Source organism: Panthera tigris, chromosome A2 (assembly GCF_018350195.1).
Source record: "Panthera tigris isolate Pti1 chromosome A2, P.tigris_Pti1_mat1.1, whole genome shotgun sequence".
Classification (NCBI taxonomy): Eukaryota; Metazoa; Chordata; class Mammalia; order Carnivora; family Felidae; genus Panthera; species Panthera tigris.
The window spans coordinates 56,462,996-56,481,169 of record NC_056661.1 but is presented as its reverse complement, the minus strand read 5'-3'; the positions used below and the strand labels follow the sequence as shown (position 1 = coordinate 56,481,169).

General features: G+C 47.8%; 1 protein-coding gene across 5 annotated transcripts in view; it reads left to right on the top strand.

The window, feature by feature from the left end:
- CFAP92 (cilia and flagella associated protein 92 (putative)) overlaps positions 1 to 18,174 on the top strand; it is an 82,434-nt gene that overhangs the window by 3,902 nt on the left and 60,358 nt on the right. For all 5 annotated transcript variants that reach the window (XR_006214993.1, XM_042979623.1, XM_042979624.1 and 2 more), the window contains exons 2-7: positions 7,479 to 7,770; positions 9,042 to 9,232; positions 10,061 to 10,265; positions 12,367 to 12,498; positions 13,435 to 13,507; positions 14,830 to 14,951. Coding sequence is in view for 4 of the 5 variants with exons in the window: in XM_042979623.1 (XP_042835557.1) it covers positions 7,479 to 7,770; positions 9,042 to 9,232; positions 10,061 to 10,265; positions 12,367 to 12,498; positions 13,435 to 13,507; positions 14,830 to 14,951 (1,015 nt within the window). In the remaining variant the exon portion in view is untranslated. The remainder of the gene's footprint in view (positions 1 to 7,478; positions 7,771 to 9,041; positions 9,233 to 10,060; positions 10,266 to 12,366; positions 12,499 to 13,434; positions 13,508 to 14,829; positions 14,952 to 18,174) is intronic.

The window sequence follows — 18,174 nt, the reverse complement described above, 5'->3', positions numbered from 1 at the left end:
GAGGGAATCCTTTGAACAGTAACGTTCCCCTGGCCGGTCAACGCTGAAAAGAAAGCCTTTAAATATCTTGCCATGGAGCGTTGCCTGGGCCTCTGCCCCCCGCCGTTCAGCAGGGGCCAGGGAAGTCGGGGTTTATAATGGTGCGCTGTCAGGCCTGTCTGTCTGTGGGGCAGGGTTACCAGGCGCCTCTGAAATCATTCCGGTTGGACCCACAAGGTTTTTGTTTAAGGTTCGGAGTGAGCAAACTCAAAGGTCTCCTGTGCTCTTTTGTCTGAGCTGGGGGATGGGTGTTTGTCTGCGTGGGGGAGAGCCGAGGCCCCCGCAAAGAGATGATTTTCTGAAGTCAGTTCACTGTTGTTTGAGCCATTTCAAACAGTATATTGTTTAAAGTGCCTTTCAACAGCCCCGAAAAATGCTAAACAGCAAAAGTCACCCCCGTAAGCGGGGACCATAGACACTTCTGATGTATTTATTTCCAGGCGTTTTCCATGCATTGAAAGAACTCCACTGGGGTGGTTGTTATGGGACTGTGTACATCTGTCAAAGCACTTACAAGGATGAGTTTTACAGGATGTGAATTGTACCTCATTAAACTCAACCTAGAGAAACACAGTTGAAATGCTCTTGCTGGGATCTTTCCTTGCACATCAGCCATACTTCCTCAACAGCTTTGCCGTCATTAATATTCCTTTGCAAATGTTCTTGAGACGGCTTCTTGTTGCCTCTTGGGAGCTGCGAGGTGTTTCCTCATCCCCCAGCGATGCACATCAAGGTGGTTTGTGGTTTTTCTCCATCAAAACAACACCGTAAACTGTTGACTCTCCATCCTGAGTGATTTACTACCGTGCCAAGGAGTTTGGACATTTATTTTATAAGCTCCTGATATTGTCGAACTGTTTTTCAGAAACGTTTTGTCATTCTGTACAGCCCCCTGGCATGTCTGGGAATGTCTGGGAGCCATCATTTTCTGTGACAAACCTTTTATATTTTCGGGAGTCTTGGTCGTGGATTTGCTTAGCGTTCAGACTCCAAGTTTTACTCTTCTCTCTATTAAAAATCGGACTGAGCTAGGCAAGTTTTCTTAGACACAACAAATGCATGATCCAAAAACAAAAACAAAAAAATTGGTAAATTGGACCTAATCAAAATACAAAACTTTTGCATTTCAAACTGCAATGGTAAAGACACCGTTAAGAAAATAAAAGGACCAGCAGGAGACCAGGAGGAAGTATTTGCAGAACATAGGCCCTGCAATTAAAGGACTTATGTTCTGACTTTACAGAGAACTCCTACAACTCAGTAAGATAATCCAATCAAAAAGTGGGCGAAAGACAGGAACAGACATTTTACCAAAGAGGATCATGGATGACCAATAAGTCCACGAAAAGATCTGAATATCATTAGTCATTGGTGAAATACAAAATAAAACCACGACGAGATACTATTCCATACTCATGAGAATGGCTGTAGTAAGTTAGACGGCAATAAATGGTTTCTGGAAGATGGGGAGGAACAGGAACCCTCATCCTATGATGGCGGGAATGTGAAATGGCGCAGCCACTTTGGAAAACGGTTTGGCAATTTCTCAAAGAGAGAAACATGAAACTACTGATGTGGAGATGTTGGGGTTTGGAGCAGGCAGTCAAGAAAGAATTCTTGAGACATCTTCGGTGTAAAAGGTGGTCTTGTTAAAGCTCAGGGACAGGACCTGTGGGCAGAAAGAGCTGCACTGGGGTTGTGAGGAGTGACTGATTATACACATTCAAGTCAGGGATAGCATAAGACTCTAAGGAACTTGGAAGCAAGGTTTCCAGGATCTTGAAGGACTAACTGTTGTTAGGAAAAGGTCATTTGCTACTGTCTAGTAAAACCTCGGTCATGAGACCTTCGGATGTGTATCAGTGGGCCATATGCTTGGAGGATGATTGCTAACATATATCTGGGAGGGGTAGAGATAAAGGAAGTTTCCAAAGGAATTTTTATTTATTTATTTTTTTAATTTTTTTTTTAACGTTTATTTATTTTTGAGACAGAGAGAGACAGAGCATGAACGGGGGAGGGTCAGAGAGAGAGGGAGACACAGAGTCGGAAGCAGGCTCCAGGCTCTGGGCCATCATCAGCCCAGAGCCCGACGCGGGGCTCGAACTCACGGACCGTGAGATCGTGACCCGAGCTGAAGTCGGACGCTTAACCGACTGAGCCACCCAGGCGCCCCTCCAAAGGAATTTTTATATGTTAAAGGAGACTCACAGGATCTTGGAGGGGCGAGATAATGTTAAGCAAAGATTGCCTCTTTTTCTTAGCAAAATATTAATGTCGAAGCATCTGATCTTCTAGAGGAAGGTCACCCTGCCTGTCTCAAGGACTTGCCAATGTGCTGTAAGTTGTAAGGAAATTTATTTATTTTTTCTTTTGCTTTTGTTCCCCACACCACTACCACACGACCCAGCTATTTTACTCCAAGTGTCTACCCAAGAGAAATGAACGTATCTGATGACGCAGAGATTTTTAGGGGAATGTTCATGGCAGCATTTTTCATAAATGTCTAAGTGTTCGGCCTGAATTTCCATGAACGGATGAACGGATAGACAAAATGTGGTCTATCACACAATGGAACATATTTAGACACAAAAAGGAATGAAGTATTGATTCATGCTACAGCATGAATGAGCCTCAAAAACATGCTAAGTGACAGAGGCCAGTCACAAAGCCAAACCATGTAATATATGACTCCGATTATATGAAATATCCAGAAAAGGCAAGTTTTTAGAGGCAGAGGTAGATTACTGGTTGCCTGGGCCTGGGGCTGGGAACAGAGATTCATTGTAAATGTGCACGAAGGCTCTTATTAGGGAGATGGATGGTTTCATCCCTTGGTAAAGTTACCAAAAACCATTGGACTCTACACTCGAAATGGGTGCATTTTATGATATAGAATATACCTCATTACAGCTGTTAAAAAGGGGGGTTGGAGATGCCAAGAAGAAGGTGGGTGTAGCTTTTCCCCAAAGATGCATCCTCTGCCAGAGGCTTAGGAGAACTTCAGAAAGGCTCTTCTGGATGCCCGTGGAAACTTTGGGGCTCCCCTACCCTGGGAGGAAGAAGGAAGTGATAGAATGCCTTCAGATTGCTCCCACCCATGGGACATCTGTCTGCAATGTGGCTTCGCCCTTCCTCCTATCCAGAGGTGAAGTCTGTTCTTCATCCCCTTGAATCTTGGCTGGCCCTTGTGACTGGCTGTGGTCAATGGATATGGCAGAAGTGACCCTGTGCCATTTCCCAAGCCTTGGTCTCAAGAGGCTCTAGACCTTGCACCTTTGCTTTCCTGGAACCCTGCCCTGAGAATGCCATCTGAGGAAGCCAGTCCAGCCTGGTGGAGCATGGCGGGGGGGGGGGGCATATGGACGGGGAGAGGGAGATTGAGGGACCCCAGGCAAGGGCACCAACGGCCAGACATGTGAGGCCATCTTGGACCTCCCAGCCCTGTGGATACAGATGATCCAGCTCAGTGAGTGAGCCCAGGCCACACCATCGGAGAGTCACTGGTCTATAGAACTGTGAACATATACCCTCTTTGCTTTGCTTTCCTTTGACTTTGCCTGTCCTGAAGGCACCTTTGTTGAGGTGAGGTTGTGGACCCACCTCCCACACTCAAGTACCAGCAAGCACACCTGTGCCTTCACTCCCTCCTGTGATGCTCTGGGTCTTGACCTAGACACCATTTCTCTCAAAGCAGTGGTTCTAAACCTTGGCTGTGCGATAGAATCTTGGTGGAGGCAACTTTAAAAAATATGGGGTCGGTTCCAGTTATTTTTTATTAAAAATTAAAATTTTTTTTAACTTTATTCATTTTTGAGAGACAGAGAGAGACAGAGCATGAGCAGAGAAGGGGCAGAGAGAGAGGGAGACGCAGACTCCGAAGCAGGCTCCAGGCCCTGAGCTGTCAGCATAGAGCCCGATGCGGGGCTCGAACTCATGGACTGTGAGATCATGACGTGAGCTGAAGTCAGATGTTCAACCAATTGAGCCACCCAGGTGCCCCCCAAATTTTTTTAAATGTTTATTTTTGAGAGAGAGCGAGCGAGAGGAAGACACAGAATCCAAAGTAGGATCCAAGCTGTCAGCACAGAGCCCTAGGCCAGGCTTGAACTCACGAACTGCCAGAGATCATAACCTAAGCCAAAGTCGGACACTCAACCAACTGAGCCACCCAGGTGCCGCCCAGTTATTTGTTATTGTGCAACAGATCGTCCTAAACCTTAGTGGCTTAAGACAACAATAATTTACTTCGGTCATAAAGCTCAATTTGGGGAGGGTTTGGTGATAGCAGCTGGTTTCTGTTACATATGGTGGCCATTGGGGTGACTCAAAGGCTGGGAGCTGGAATCATCTGAAGTCTGGCACTCTTGCACGTCTGGTGGTTGAGGCTGGGAGGCAGCTGGGAACTCAGCTGGTGCTGTTGGCCAGAACATCCATATGTGGACCTTCCATGTGGCTTCTTGGGCTGCCCCCCAACATCCTGGCTGAATTCTCAGAGTGAGCTCCCCAGAAGAACAAGGAAGAAGCACATGGGGTTTGTATGACCTGGCCTCAGAAGTTACAGAGTCACTCTGTGGGCTGAGGTGGTCGCAGAAAGTCTTACCTGGATCCAAGGAGGAGGGGACTAGACCTACCACTGCATGGGAGGAGTCCGACATCATTCTGTAAGGGGAGTGTGTGGGAGATCTGTTGAGGTGGCTGTCTTTGGAGAATACAGTGACTGGTTCCTAAGCCCCACCCCTGGAGAATCAATTCTGAAAGTCTGGAGTGAAGCCTCAGGATTGAAGTTTTGACATGTTCCTGGGTGATTCTGGTGCATAACCAGGACCAGGAAGTGGCCCTTTGTCTTAGGCCTGTGGCCTCTCAATTCTGAGCTCAGAGCTGTCCACACCACAGGAGATGCTGGGGAGATCGACTTTGGAGAGAAACCAGCCTCGGGTCAGCAGGGGGACCTGAGGAACAGGAGGCCTGCTGTCTGTGCAGGGGAGGGTGGTGTCACTGACCTGCCTTTCTTTTTTATTAAAACATTTTTTTTGATGTTTATTTATTTTTGAGAGAGAGTGAGTGAGCAGGGGAGGGACACAGAGAGAGGGAGACGCAGAATCTGAAGCAGGCTCCAGGCTCTGAGTCGTCAGCACAGAGCCCCAGTGTGGGGATCGAACTCACGAACTGCGAGATCATGACCTGAGCCACCCGGGTGCCTCGACCTGCCCTTATTAATGGGGCCTTTTGGGAGCTGGTGCATCCTAGCAGCCTTCTTTTCTTCCAACCCTGTGTGTGTCTCTTTAGCACTTCCTGGTTTGTAGACGGTGATGTCCAGGCTGCTGGTGGTACAGTATGAGAGGGTGGTATGGCATTTAGTGGGGACAGTTTGAGTTCTCCTCTCCAGGGTGCTCACTGCCATCTGGGGCCTTCCCCTCATAGCTATTCTTGAGCCTCAGGTTTTTTTAGATTGATTCAACCTGAGGACTATTGGAGGGCCCTAGTCAGTGGGCAGGATTCTAGAAGGGGGTGGTCTAGGGAGGCAGGAAGTGGGAGGCAGGGGACCTGGGTTCCAGCTCCAGCTGGGCCACAGTTTTGCTTCTTTAACCATGGGTAGGTCATAGCTCAGAGCCTCAGTTTCCCCAACAGGTACACGTGTGGAGTCTCAGCTCCCATTCTCTTGAGTGGAGCTACTCTCCCTTAACAGAAAACCCGAGGTGGCTCCTCATTGACTCTAGTCTTTGAGTCCTGCCTGCCCTTCACACCTGGGTCTCCGGGGCCCTCCGCTCACCACTCCAGCCTCATCATCCCTTCCCAGAACTTGCGGGCACCTTCACCCCCTCTGGGCTTTTGCATAGGCTCTTCCCGCTGCCTGGAATACTTTCTCTTGCGTTCATTTCCTGGCAAACCCCGAAGTTTGGCTTTTGTCACCTCTTCCATGAAGCCTGCCCCTGGCCCCCCCCTGCCAGCTACCTCTGCGGTGTGTCCCTCCGCCCTAGCCCCTTGGATGTTCTGTGATCTACGTAGGGAGCAGCAGCCAGTGTTCTCTCAGCTGGGGAGCTTTGGGGTGGCCGTGGTGTTTGCAGACGAGCCCAGGCTTTAGCGTCAGATAGTCTGGATTTCCACCCAGTTCTGCGACACACTCGCTTGTGTGACCTCCGGCGAGTCATGGCACCAGTCGAAGCCTCAGTTTTCTCATCTCTGAGTTGGGGCTCCTGATCACGAAACAGAATTCTCATGATATTTTAAGGACATCAGCGACAGAAGCAGAGTCTATATGAAAGAGGTTTGGGGTAGGGTTAGAGATACCAGAGTTTTCAGAGCCCATTGCTTCCCTCGCCCTTATCAAAGAATAGAAGGTGGGGGCTGATGGCAATACAGGCGGGGCCACAATCCTTGTCCCCTGTACTGCGGGTAAGGGCGAGGTGTGTAATAGGCGCTCACGTTCAGATCTGGAATTCTTTAAAGATTGAATGAATGAGTGGATGGATGGATGAATGGATGAATGCGTGCATGCAAGGGCTCCAACTAGTTTCCGGATTTGGAGACACCTTTTTCCCACACCTTGGCTGCACCTGGTCAGGGACCAGGGGCTGAGGACGGAAGTCCCACCTCCAGGAGCCCCGCCCCCAGAGAAGCCCCGCCCCAGGGCCGTAGCCACGCCTGTCTCCTAGCAACTGTAAACAGAATTGGGCAGCTTCGACCCCCGGGCCTCCCTGCCTGGGCGGATCGACTTGCATCCTCCGAGCCTTCTCGCCTGGCGGCTGTGCAGCGGGTGTACGAGCTGGCTGACGCCAGGGTCTGAGCCCAGGGTGCTGCCCAGCGCATCGCGTTGCAGGTACCGAAGGTCCCCTGCCACCTGCCCGTCCTGCTGGGCACCCCTTTCTGAGCATTTGCCCGAGTTCCTCCTGCATGGACCCAGAGTTTGTGTCCTGAGCCCAGCACTCAGTGCCCATTCGTGTCTTGCCCCCGGGGGGGTTCCCGCCCTCTTTGACCTCACCAGGCCCTTGCACTGCCGTCCCCTGGCCCGGTTCGCCTGTCCCTACGTGGCAAACGCATACTGTGCTTTGACACTGCTCACCCGCGGCCCCACGGAGTGGAAACACCCGGTTCTCTCCCAGCTTCTCGTTCTTAGGGAATTGCACTCACTTGGGGCTGGCTCTCCAGAAGTGCCAATGATTGACTTGGCGAAAGGGGAAGGAGCTGGGGCTGGGGGAGGAGGGAGACTCAAGCTGGAGTTGGTGTTGCTTATAGTGAGTCCTGCAAGCCGTCATTCTCTGTGACTCACTGTTGCACGCCTACTGTGTGCCAGGCGGTGTTCCAGGCCTTGGCCGTTCACCCCAGACTGGACAAGGGAAAGGAAGGGAAGGAGAGGAAGGGTGGGTAATCCTGAAAGAGGCAGGGCTTGCCTCCGGGGAACAGAGGGTGGTGACAGCAGTGCCTTCATCGTCTTCCAGCCAGGAGTGCCGGGCCTGTGGGTGCTCTGCGGAATGTCCCTGCACGCCTGGGAGTGGGAAGATGAGGACAGGGCGAGCATGGGGCCCATGTCCTCCATGGGCAGCTTTTACCAGTCTGGCAGTGAGTGGGACACGGAGGAGTACCTGAAGGTCAGAGGCCAAGCCCCGGAGTCGGATTCCGACCACCCGTGTAGCAAGTCCTCACATGGGCCTGCCGACAGCTTCCAGTCTGATGTGCCCCAGGCTGTCCCCTGCAAGTTCGTCATCTCACTGGCCTTCCCGGTGACTGCTGGTAAGTGCTAGGGCAGAGTCCCAACACCCTCTGCAGAAAGGGGTGTGCCAATGACCTGCCCCCAGAAGTTTGGGGCCCCTGAGCTCCCTCTGTTGGCTTCCCCAAGTGAGGTGGCCAATGCCAGCAGCAGAGATCAGAAAAGCAGCTGCAATTTCAGGGGCCCACAGTGGGCCAGCAAGTAAGCGGTTACATGGGCTTCACGTGCTTAATCCTCTCAATAACCCTAAGAGGTAGGTGGTATTATTTCTACTTTTTGCAGATGAGTACACGGGGAAGAGGTGAAGGCATTGGTTCCCCTCAACTGGTTGTGTATCGCCTAATTCCTTGTTGAAAACACAGATTCTCAGATGCATGGGATCCAGCTCTCTGGGTGTATAGGTGCATCAGTTGGTTTTTGCCACACAAATGCGGTGTCACAAACCCAAACGACTCCACAAATCGGGGGCTTCGAACAGGAATCCCTCGTTCTGGATGAGCAGGTGGGCGGGTCCAGGCGTGTATCCCTGTAGTGGCTCTGCTCTGCTTCGTGCCCCTCTCACCCCTTCGTGCCCCTCTCACCCTCCTCCGGGACATGGGGGCTAGCCAGACACATTCTCATTATGGGAAGGCACAGGCACACCAAGGGGGCAAGCCCGGACATCCAAGAACTCTTCAAGTCTTTGAGCACCTCCCACCTGCTAGCATTTTATTGGCCAAAGCCAGTCACATGGTTGAACCCCAAGATTAGGGGCAGAGAAAAGAACTCCATGTTTTGAGATATATATATGTATATATATATATATATATATATTTTTTTTTTTTTAAATTAATTAATTAATTAATTTTTCCTACTTGGTCTCCCCCCCGCCCCGCCCCGGGTAGAAGATTAATTTCAGCTTCTCCTTTGTTCTATCCATTGTTGCCTCAGATACTTTGGATGCTATTTGGTTAGATGTATATACCATGTTTAGAATTGCCAAGGTCTTGGTGACTCGAACTTTTTTACTGCCAAGACCGCATGAGGCAGGCAAAGCAGGCAGGTGAAACATTTAAGGAGACACTCCCTTTCAGAGCTGCATTTTTGCACCCTGCTGACTGGTGCACAGCCTGTTCCTCTACCGGCCAGGGGGACCGGATCTGCATCTCAGCCTCCAAGCTGGGGAGCAGCCTGGGGTGGGGGCGGGGGCAGCCTCCCACAGCCTCGGGCTCTTCCTTGCTTCCAGGGCACTGCGGGGTGGGGTCTGCTTTCTCGTGTGAGGTTCAACCAAGACTCCTGAAATCATGTCTCCTAGGTCATAGAGGAAAACATACATGTTTTATTGAAAAACATAGGAAACACTCTCGAATGGACAAGCATGCTTCCAAGCAGCGCTGTTACTACCACATGGAGTATTTCCTTCTGCCGGATGATGCAGAGCCTAAAAAGATTGACATGGTGGTGTTTCCAACGGTGGCCAAATTGTTCCTGGATTCAGGAGTAAAGGTGTGTGTGAATGCGTGTGCACCTCACATATACTCTAATACTGTACCAAGGGTGCTTTCTTCCCTGGAGCTTGCTAGAAATGCAGGATATTAAGTTCCCAACCCAGCCCTACTGAATGAGAATCCTCACTGACCTAATAATACCAGTTACCTGACTTTCTATTTAGGTATTTTTGTCAGGTAGCTTCTTTGGTATTTTAAAAGTTTTTGCCCCTCTTACGATTTCTTTTTTGGGTACCCATGTGTGTGCACACCTGCTTGCCCGCGCACACACTCACCCTCCTGCCCGAGGCCTGGCTGTGGGTCAGTGCTTCGAAGTCACTGGAGAGGGTGCTATTTGCAGGTAATTGCTTTGATTCTGGGTTCCCGAGGAACCCAGAGGTGTGACAGGGCCCAGGCCGGGACACCCATTTCCTGATATGGGGTGGGAGCTGAGGGAGGGCCGGGCCCAGAAGGCAGACAGGTGGAGAGCAGCACCCGGCTCTGGTCCCCGGAAGGGCGAGGCTGGCAGGGATGGGTAGTCGTGGGCTCTAAGCCTCCCAGCCTTGCACACTTCAAACCCCTTGGTGTTCTGGGGTGCCTGGGTGGCGCAGTCGGTTGGGCGTCCGACTTCAGCCAGGTCACGATCTCGCGGTCCGTGGGTTCGAGCCCCGCGTCAGGCTCTGGGCTGATGGCTCGGAGCCTGGAGCCTGTTTCCGATTCTGTGTCTCCCTCTCTCTCTGCCCCTCCCCCGTTCATGCTCTGTCTCTCTCTGTCCCAAAAATAAATAAATGTTGAAAAAAAAAAACACACACACACACAAAAAACCCCTTGGTGTTCTTTTACACAGACGGTGAGGCCGTGGCAGGAAGGGGACAAAATCTGGGTGTCATGGACCCAGACTTTCAACATCAACATGACGAAGGAATTACTAAAGAAAATAAATGTTCACAAAATCACCTTGAAGGTCTGGGACACCAAGGACAAGGTTTCAAGAAAAGTCAGGTATTATCGGTTAAAGACTCCTGCATATTCAGAAGACGCAGGATCTTTTGGTAAGTCGGGTGTTTGTGTTTTATTTGAAACGTTTCTACAGGCGTGTGGCTTCTCACTGTTTACAGGATAAAAGCCAGTGTTCCATCATTTACTTCGGGGAACATGTTACTTTGTGGACAAGCTTGGGAGTACCGCCCGGCGGAGCTGTGTCGGAGGGTGGACAGCATCTGTTTTGCATGTACACGGTCCCCACCTCCACCTCCGCCGCATTTCTGGACTTCCTGTCCCCAGGCAGCGCGACCTGTGCAGTCCCCACTGGCCTGTCTTCTGGCCAAGTAATGGGTGTTCACTGACCACACACACACACAACACACACAACACACACACACACACACACACACACACACACACACACACACACAACACCAAGAAACAAAAGAGAAAACCTAAAAGGGCCCACACCCCTGAGACAACCATGTTAACATTTTCGTATAGACCTTCTAGATTCTTACTTGGGTGAATATTCTCTCAAGGACCAGAAAGTGTCCTTTTGAGCTCACCTCCAAGGAGAGAACCAGGAGAGTGGAAAGATCCAGGCTTTGAAGTCAGATAGCTGACTTCAACCTGTCTCCATGTTGACCTTGGGCAGCTTACTACTTCCGGTGGTTATATGCCCCTGAGGCAGGATGATGGGAGTGCCCCCCACCCCACGATAAAGAGGGTGTGTGTTGTCTATAAAGAATTTAAAAGCTAGGGCACCTGAGTGGCTCAGTCTGTTAAGTGTTTGATTCTTGATTTCGGCTCAGGTCGTGATCTCACAGTTGGTGGGATCGAGCCCTGTGAACAGGCTCTGCGCTCTGGCAGCACAGAACCTGGGATTCTCTCTCTCCCCCCTCTCTGCTCCTCCCCCGCTTGTGCTCCCTCTCTTTATCAAAATAAATAAGCATTTAGCATCCTAAAATGCTACCAGTTAAACTCTGTGGTGGTAATCATAAGATGCATCCAGTTTTTAGAGACCTTGAAACGTCGCAGCAGTGTGCGTCTGAGATTGGTCGGAGTACGGTCTAGAGGACTGTTGGTGGTGGCTGCAGACAAGTACAGTTGTCCCCATTTTACAGGGAGCAAAGGAGACCCACACCTGCTTGAAGGGCAAGGCAGTGCCGCAATCAGAACCCATTCTGTTTGTGACTGGAAAGCCTCTCCTTTCTCTGGGTTTCCAGCCTGCCTTCTTGAGGAGCCGGTCTGACATGGGGTGGGGGGGGAGGGGCATTTCCGACTGTTCATCTTTCACTTTTATCTGGGGTTTCTTGCCCTCAGTGCTGTTGGCATTTTGGCCCGGATCATTCCGTGGGGACTGTCCTGGGACCTTGACCTGATAGATGCCAATAGTCTCCCTGTTGTGACAACCAAAAAAAAAAAAAATTAATGTATATTTATTTTTGAGAGAGAGAGAGAGAGAGAGAGAGAGAGAGCGTGAGTGGGGGAAGGGGCAGAGAGAGAGGGAGACACAGAATCCAAAGCAGACCCCAGGCTCTGAGCTGGAGCCCGATGGCGGGACTCCAACCCACCAACCATGGGGGGATCATGACCTGAGCCGAAGTCGGATGCTTAACCAACTGAGCCACCCAGGCACCCCATTTCACCTCTTTCTCGTAGCTTCCATTATCTCCATTCATTCATTCGCTCCCTCTGCTCATTCATTATTCCACACGTGTTGGTTACTGCTACGTTCCTGCAGAGTCCTGTATTGATAGAAGTGAAAAACAGAGCGCCCATCTCCTTAGCTCGATGCCCTGAGCCCTGGGGGTAGCTCTGGCTTAATAAGTGCCAGCTCTGTGATCACAGGAAAGTTATCATTGTCATATTCCCCATCTGTAAAGTAGGGCAAGTGGAAGTGCCTTCAAGTGAAATGTGATGATTAAATGGACCAACATAAGTCAAATCCTTAATGGTCTTATTTGGAAGAAGTCATTGCCAGTTGAAGTTTCAATTACCTGGTATTTTGAAGGAGCCCCCTAGGCAACTGCTGCTGGAAGACAGGGGTCCTGCCTGTCTTGTCCACTGCCCCATCTGCAACACTAGGAGAGTGCCGTATGCACAGAAGGTGTTCAGTAAGTATTTCTGATTGACTGAGTCAATGATTCTCCTCATGCATTCTAGAGGAAGTGAAAAATTTGGTTTTAAGTCAGAGAAGATTGTGTGAAGAGGGCGCACACATCAGAAAGGAGTGGAACCAGGAGCATGCACCAGAAAAAGCAGAAAAGGCAGGAAAACACATAAAGCCTTCGCATGGTGAGTGGAGATGACCTCCGTGGACAAACTGAGTGTAGGGCGATGGCAGAGAACGAGGTGGATGGGTGTTGCTGGTACCGTGCACGTGCACTGGTACCCTTCACGTGTATCAGCAACTCCTGCTGGTGCTGCTTCGCCCTTGAAGCAAACAATGCTCTCAGGGCAGGAGTCACTTTCTGTTGTTGATCCTTTTTCTTTGTTTTATTTTTGTTTATTTTGTGACTTATACAATTTTTCTACCTGTAGGAGTTACACTTGTAGGTTTTTTTTTTTTTTTAAAGAAAATTCAGTGAATATAGAAAAGTACAAAACAAGCAGGGAAAACAGTCTATAATTCCATCACCAGGAACAAGCAGTGTGATATTTTGGTTATTATATTATGGCAAATACCTTTGTTGTAAGTTTTTTTTTTTTTCTTTTACATAGATGAGGTTGTCCTGGATTCCGAATTTTGTATTCTGAGATTAACCTGTCACCACATGCGCTTCCTGTTTACTTAAGAACTTTGCATAAACTCCGTTTGTGGTGACTACATAATATATCAGCTGCTGGTAGCACTATACGTTTCTTAATCGTTCCCTGTAGGTGGAAACTTGGGGGTCTTGGAAGTGTTTTCAGTATTCTCTGATGTAAATGGTGCTGAAGCAGACAACTGAATAGACTTTCTTTCTCCCCCACTCCATGGCATGTTATATAAGAAATCGGAGGCCTTGTCTTGCCTTCATTTGTCCAAATAACTGTAATTATTTACAATTACATTCACTCATTTACTCATTCATTATTAACTAATCTTTTTATGGAATGCTCACCACACACCAAGCCCTCTGTCTGGTGACTGGCATTGCAAAATGGGTCAAGGGCCCTCATTTCTTAATGAACTAGAATGGGACAAGAAGTCCATTTACTAATAAATATTATCCGATTCTCACTCAGCAGAGCCTGAAACTTTTTCCAAAAGCTCCGAGGAATATGAAAAGGCACTCCGAATGGATGATCTTGGCATAGTTCGGTAAGGATGGACCCATGTTATTTTGGGGAGTGGGAGTGGAACCCCCTCTTGTACTGGTCCTATAAACTCTCGCCAAGAGTTATGTGGGTTTTAGTAACTTCAGTTAAGTCGGAACTCATACAATCCAGGTGAAATTAAAGGAATAGAGAAAGGAATCGTTGTGTTTATGAGTATAAACATGTACTTTTGCATGTGTAGTTTATCTCACTTAATCCTCATCATGGTCACTCTGTGAGGTGGTATTACTATCTCCATTGTCTTCACAAGCTAACAAAGTGGTGGTAAAGCAATTTGCACAAAGCTTTAAAATTGGAATTCTTTGGAATCTTGGGAGTGTTGGTAAAGCCAGGACCCCATCCCATACCTTTGGATCACCAAGTCCGCAGCCTTTCCTGCTGAGTGCAGTTGCTCTTGGAGCCTAAGAAGGATATGGAGAAGGAGATTCCTTGGATGCTGTGGGGACCAGGGTGGAGGCCCAGCTGGTGGCTTGAGAGAATAGGATGGGGAGAACCCAAGAGACCATGTCGTTAAAAAATCTCGATTTTTAGGGGCGCTTCTGTGGCTTGGTTGAGCATCCGACTTTGGCTCAGGTCATGGTATCACAGCTCATGAGTTCAAGCCCTGCGTCGGGCGGGCTCTGTGCTGACAGCTCAGAGCCTCGAGCCTGCTTCAGATTCTGCGTCCCCCTCTCTCTCTGCCCTTCTCCCACTCGTTCTGTCTCTCAAAAGTAAATAAAAACATTTAAAAAATTTTTACAGAATCTCGATTTTTAAAAAATTGTTTTTTTGCATTGAATTTATGCGTTAATTTGGGAAGAATTGACATTTTTACATTGAGAAGTTCTCCTGTCCATGATCATGGTATACCTTTTCACCTAATTCAGTTCCTTCTTTATGATTTTTAATAGAGTTAAAAAATTTTTCTTCCTATAGATGTTGGATAATTCCTATAAGCGAGTTCCTGGATTTTTTTTAGAGTTTGGGTGCTTTTATAAAAAATATAATATTTTCCTTAATGTCTCTGGTTGGTTAGAAATTGATAGTACAAGTGTGGTCTGCAGAGCAACAGCATCAGCATTCCTGGGAACCTGTTAAAAATGTAGAATGTCAGGTCCACTCCAGGCTTACTGAACCCTAACCTGACTTTTATTTAACAGCATTTTCAGGTGATTCATATGCACAATGAAATTTATGAAGCATTGGTTAGAGAAATACAGTGTCATTTAAAAAAATCTGCTCCCATTTGGTCCAGTAAATAGATTCTTAGATCTGGTCCCTGATTTTTTTCACCTTCATTTATTTTTCTCTTTGTGAATTTTCTAGATGGAGTATTTCAAGAGAACCAACTGTTTATTTGGAGACAGCACCTGGGATGGAGATGAAGGAATTAATGGAGAGATCATTTAGCAGTTTAACAAACATAGTAGAAAAGCAAAAATTTCAAAGTAAGTTAGGATGGGATTTTGGAATTTTATAACGTAACTAGACTTGGAAGAATTATGAAATATTTCTTTTTTTTATATATTTTAGAGAGTGAGTGCCCATGAGTGGGGGAGGGGCAGAAGGAGAGGGAGAGAGAGAAAATCTTAAGCAGGCTTCATGCCCAGCATGGAGCCCAACATGGGGCTCTATCCCATGACCTGGGATCATGACCTGAGCCAAAATCAAGAGTCGGATGCTCAACTGACTGAGCCAACCAGGCACCCGGGATTATGAAATATTTTAAATTCAGAATACTTCAGAAAGATTCTTTGATATCTGACCAAACGTGACTCAAAAGTAAAAGAATACTACATACACATTCAACTTGCCCATTCTATCTCACCTCAACCAGCCATCCCTACCACCCCATCCATCCATTCCAACCAACCTCATCCCATTCAGTTACCTGCGTGATCCCACCCATCCACACTGCATCCCCCTTCCACTCCACCAATGTTTCTGTGCTCCCGACTCATGGTGTCGTGAACATGGGAAGCATGAAAATCTCTAATGTTGATGGAGACTTTCTAATAAATAATGATAGTCCTATGTGATAGATGCTGTGGTAGGGTAGGTAGGCATGTTGGGGAAGCACAAAAGAGTTGGGGCTATGGAAATAATCTTGGAAGATAAGTTATTTGCTTCTTATGGTGGAATAAGGGAAATAGCATGCCAGGTTACAGGAACTGCTCATGCAGATGCTTGTAATCTTAGTGACAGACAAGAGGCAAAGTGTCGTCAGAAGCCACTAAGTGGACCTGTTCATTCTTGACCTTGTTCTCCTCACCAGTTTTTCAGTAAGCAGTTGGGTTTCCAGTATGAGGTGGAATATTCTAGAGCTGATGCACTTGCTGCTTCTGGGATGGCCTACTTCCTGTTTGTTCAGCTGTAACTGCTACAGATCATTTCCTTAACTCTCTATCAATTAATCTGCTTTTCCTGGTTCGCATTCAACACTCTGAAGCTGGGGGAAGAAGTGGCTGCTTGAGTCGGCTCTCTGCCAGGCGTCAGAAACACAGTTGTTCATGTTCCTATTTTTAAGGCCCTAAAAGTCTAGTCAACACTTTCACATCGGAACACCTTCAACTCTGAGTTTTCTCTTTTTCAGATTAAAGAGGCTTGCTCAAAAAAAAAATTTTTTTTTAATGTTTATTCATTTTTGAGAGACAGAGCAGGGAGGGGCAGAGGGAGAGGGAGAAACAGAATCCAAAGCGGGCTCCAGGCTCTGAGCCCGATGCAGGGCTTGAACTCATGAGCCGTGAGATCATGACCTGAGCTGAAGTCGGATGCCTAACCAGCTGAGCCACCCAGGCGCCCCTAAAGAGACTTGCTTTTTAAGAAAATATATTTATTTATTTATTTTGAGAGAGTGTGAGAGAGTCCTCATATGGGCAAGGGAGGGGCAGAGAGAGAGGGGGAGAGAGAATCACAAGCAGGCTCCATGTTGTTAATGCAGAACCTGATGTGGGGCTTGATCCCATGAACCATGAGATCATGACCTGAGCCAAAATCAAGGGTTGGCCACTTAATCAACTGAGCCACCCAGGTGCCCCTAAATAGCCTTGCTTTTGAAAAATATTCTTTAAGCATTTTAATGAGCTTTTCACACCCTCCTTTTTACTTTGTAAAAGTACACAGTAAAATACAACCACAGCTTTCTTGAGAAAGGAAAGTTTACAGATAGAGTTTGTCTCCTTTACACCCTGTGCTTTTAAGAAGCATACCCTGTCCTGCAGATAAATTGGTGTGACCCTTCCCTGCCACCCCTTTCTTTCTGACACATTCATACAACATTGTATTGATTTTTATTTTTGTGAGTCACAGAAATGATTTCATACTGTACATATCTTCCTGCAGCTTGCTCTTTGCATTCAGCTTGATTTTTGAGATATTCGTGTCCGTACACCTAAGTCCAGCTCCTTCCTTGGAACTTCTGTAGAATACCCCATTAGATGGACGTGCCATCCTTCACCCATACAGTCCCCACTGAGGGACATTTGAGTTGTCTCCACTTTCCTGCTGTCACCAGTGCTGTGACAGCGAGCACTCTTGGGTAGGTCTCCATGTGCCTGTGCCAGAGAGTCTAGGGCATTTGCCCAGAGGGATCACAGGGCATGGGAAATGCACCTTGACCTCCTCAGGAGGTATTCGGGTTTATTACTCTCTGGGTGGTACCAGTTTGCTCTCTGGACAGAAGTCCTGAGAATTCCAGTTTTTCCATGTCATCAGCCGTGCTTGGTGCGCTCAGGGCCTTATTTCCTGATTCCCAGTGGGGTTGAGAACATCTCATGTGCCTATTTTGTCACCGTCTTATGTGATTTGGCTATTGCGATTCTTTGCTTATTTTTCTGTTGGGTTTTATATTTTTTTCCTAGCGATGTGTAAGCTTTATTTCTGACATCTTCTGGATAATTATGCATTGTCAGTTACATGCACTATAAACATCACAGCCCGCAGTCTGCAATTTACCCTGTTACTTTATGTGTGCTGTTTTGTTTTGCACACCCTTTATTTGACTATTCCTTTCTAGTTTGTACTTTTGGTAATGTTTAAGGAATCCTTCCTTGGGGTGCCTGGGTGGCTCAATTGGTTAAGTGGCCAACTTCGGCTCAGGTCACGATCTCACGGTCTGTGAGTTCGAGCCCTGCGTTGGGCTCTGTGCTGACGGCTCAGACCCTGGAGCCTGCTTCGGATTCTGGGTCTCCCTCTCTCTCTGCCCCTCCCCTGCTCACACTCTACTCTGTCTCTCTCTTTTAAAAATGAATAAACATTGGAAAAAAAATAAAATCATTTCTCATCCAGATGTCAATAGAGTCTTCTCTGTATTCTCCAAATGAGTTTGACGTTTTTGTTTTCTGTCATTAGTCTGCAATTCATTTTGCATATGGCATGAGATGCCTGATAATTTCATCTGCCTCCGAATGGATAGTCAATATAATTAACCGACTGATCCATCCTTTCCTGAGATCTGAAATGCCACCTCTGGCATCTATTAAGTCCCTCTATGCTAGCAGATGTATTTCTGGGCTTTCTAGGTTCTGTTCCCTTGGTCGTTATATCATGGAACAAATAGCTCATGGTTTTTTGTGTTTTTTTTTTTTAATTTTTTTTTAACGTTTATTTATTTTTGAGACAGAGAGAGACAGAGCATGAACGGGGGAGGGTCAGAGAGAGAGGGAGACACAG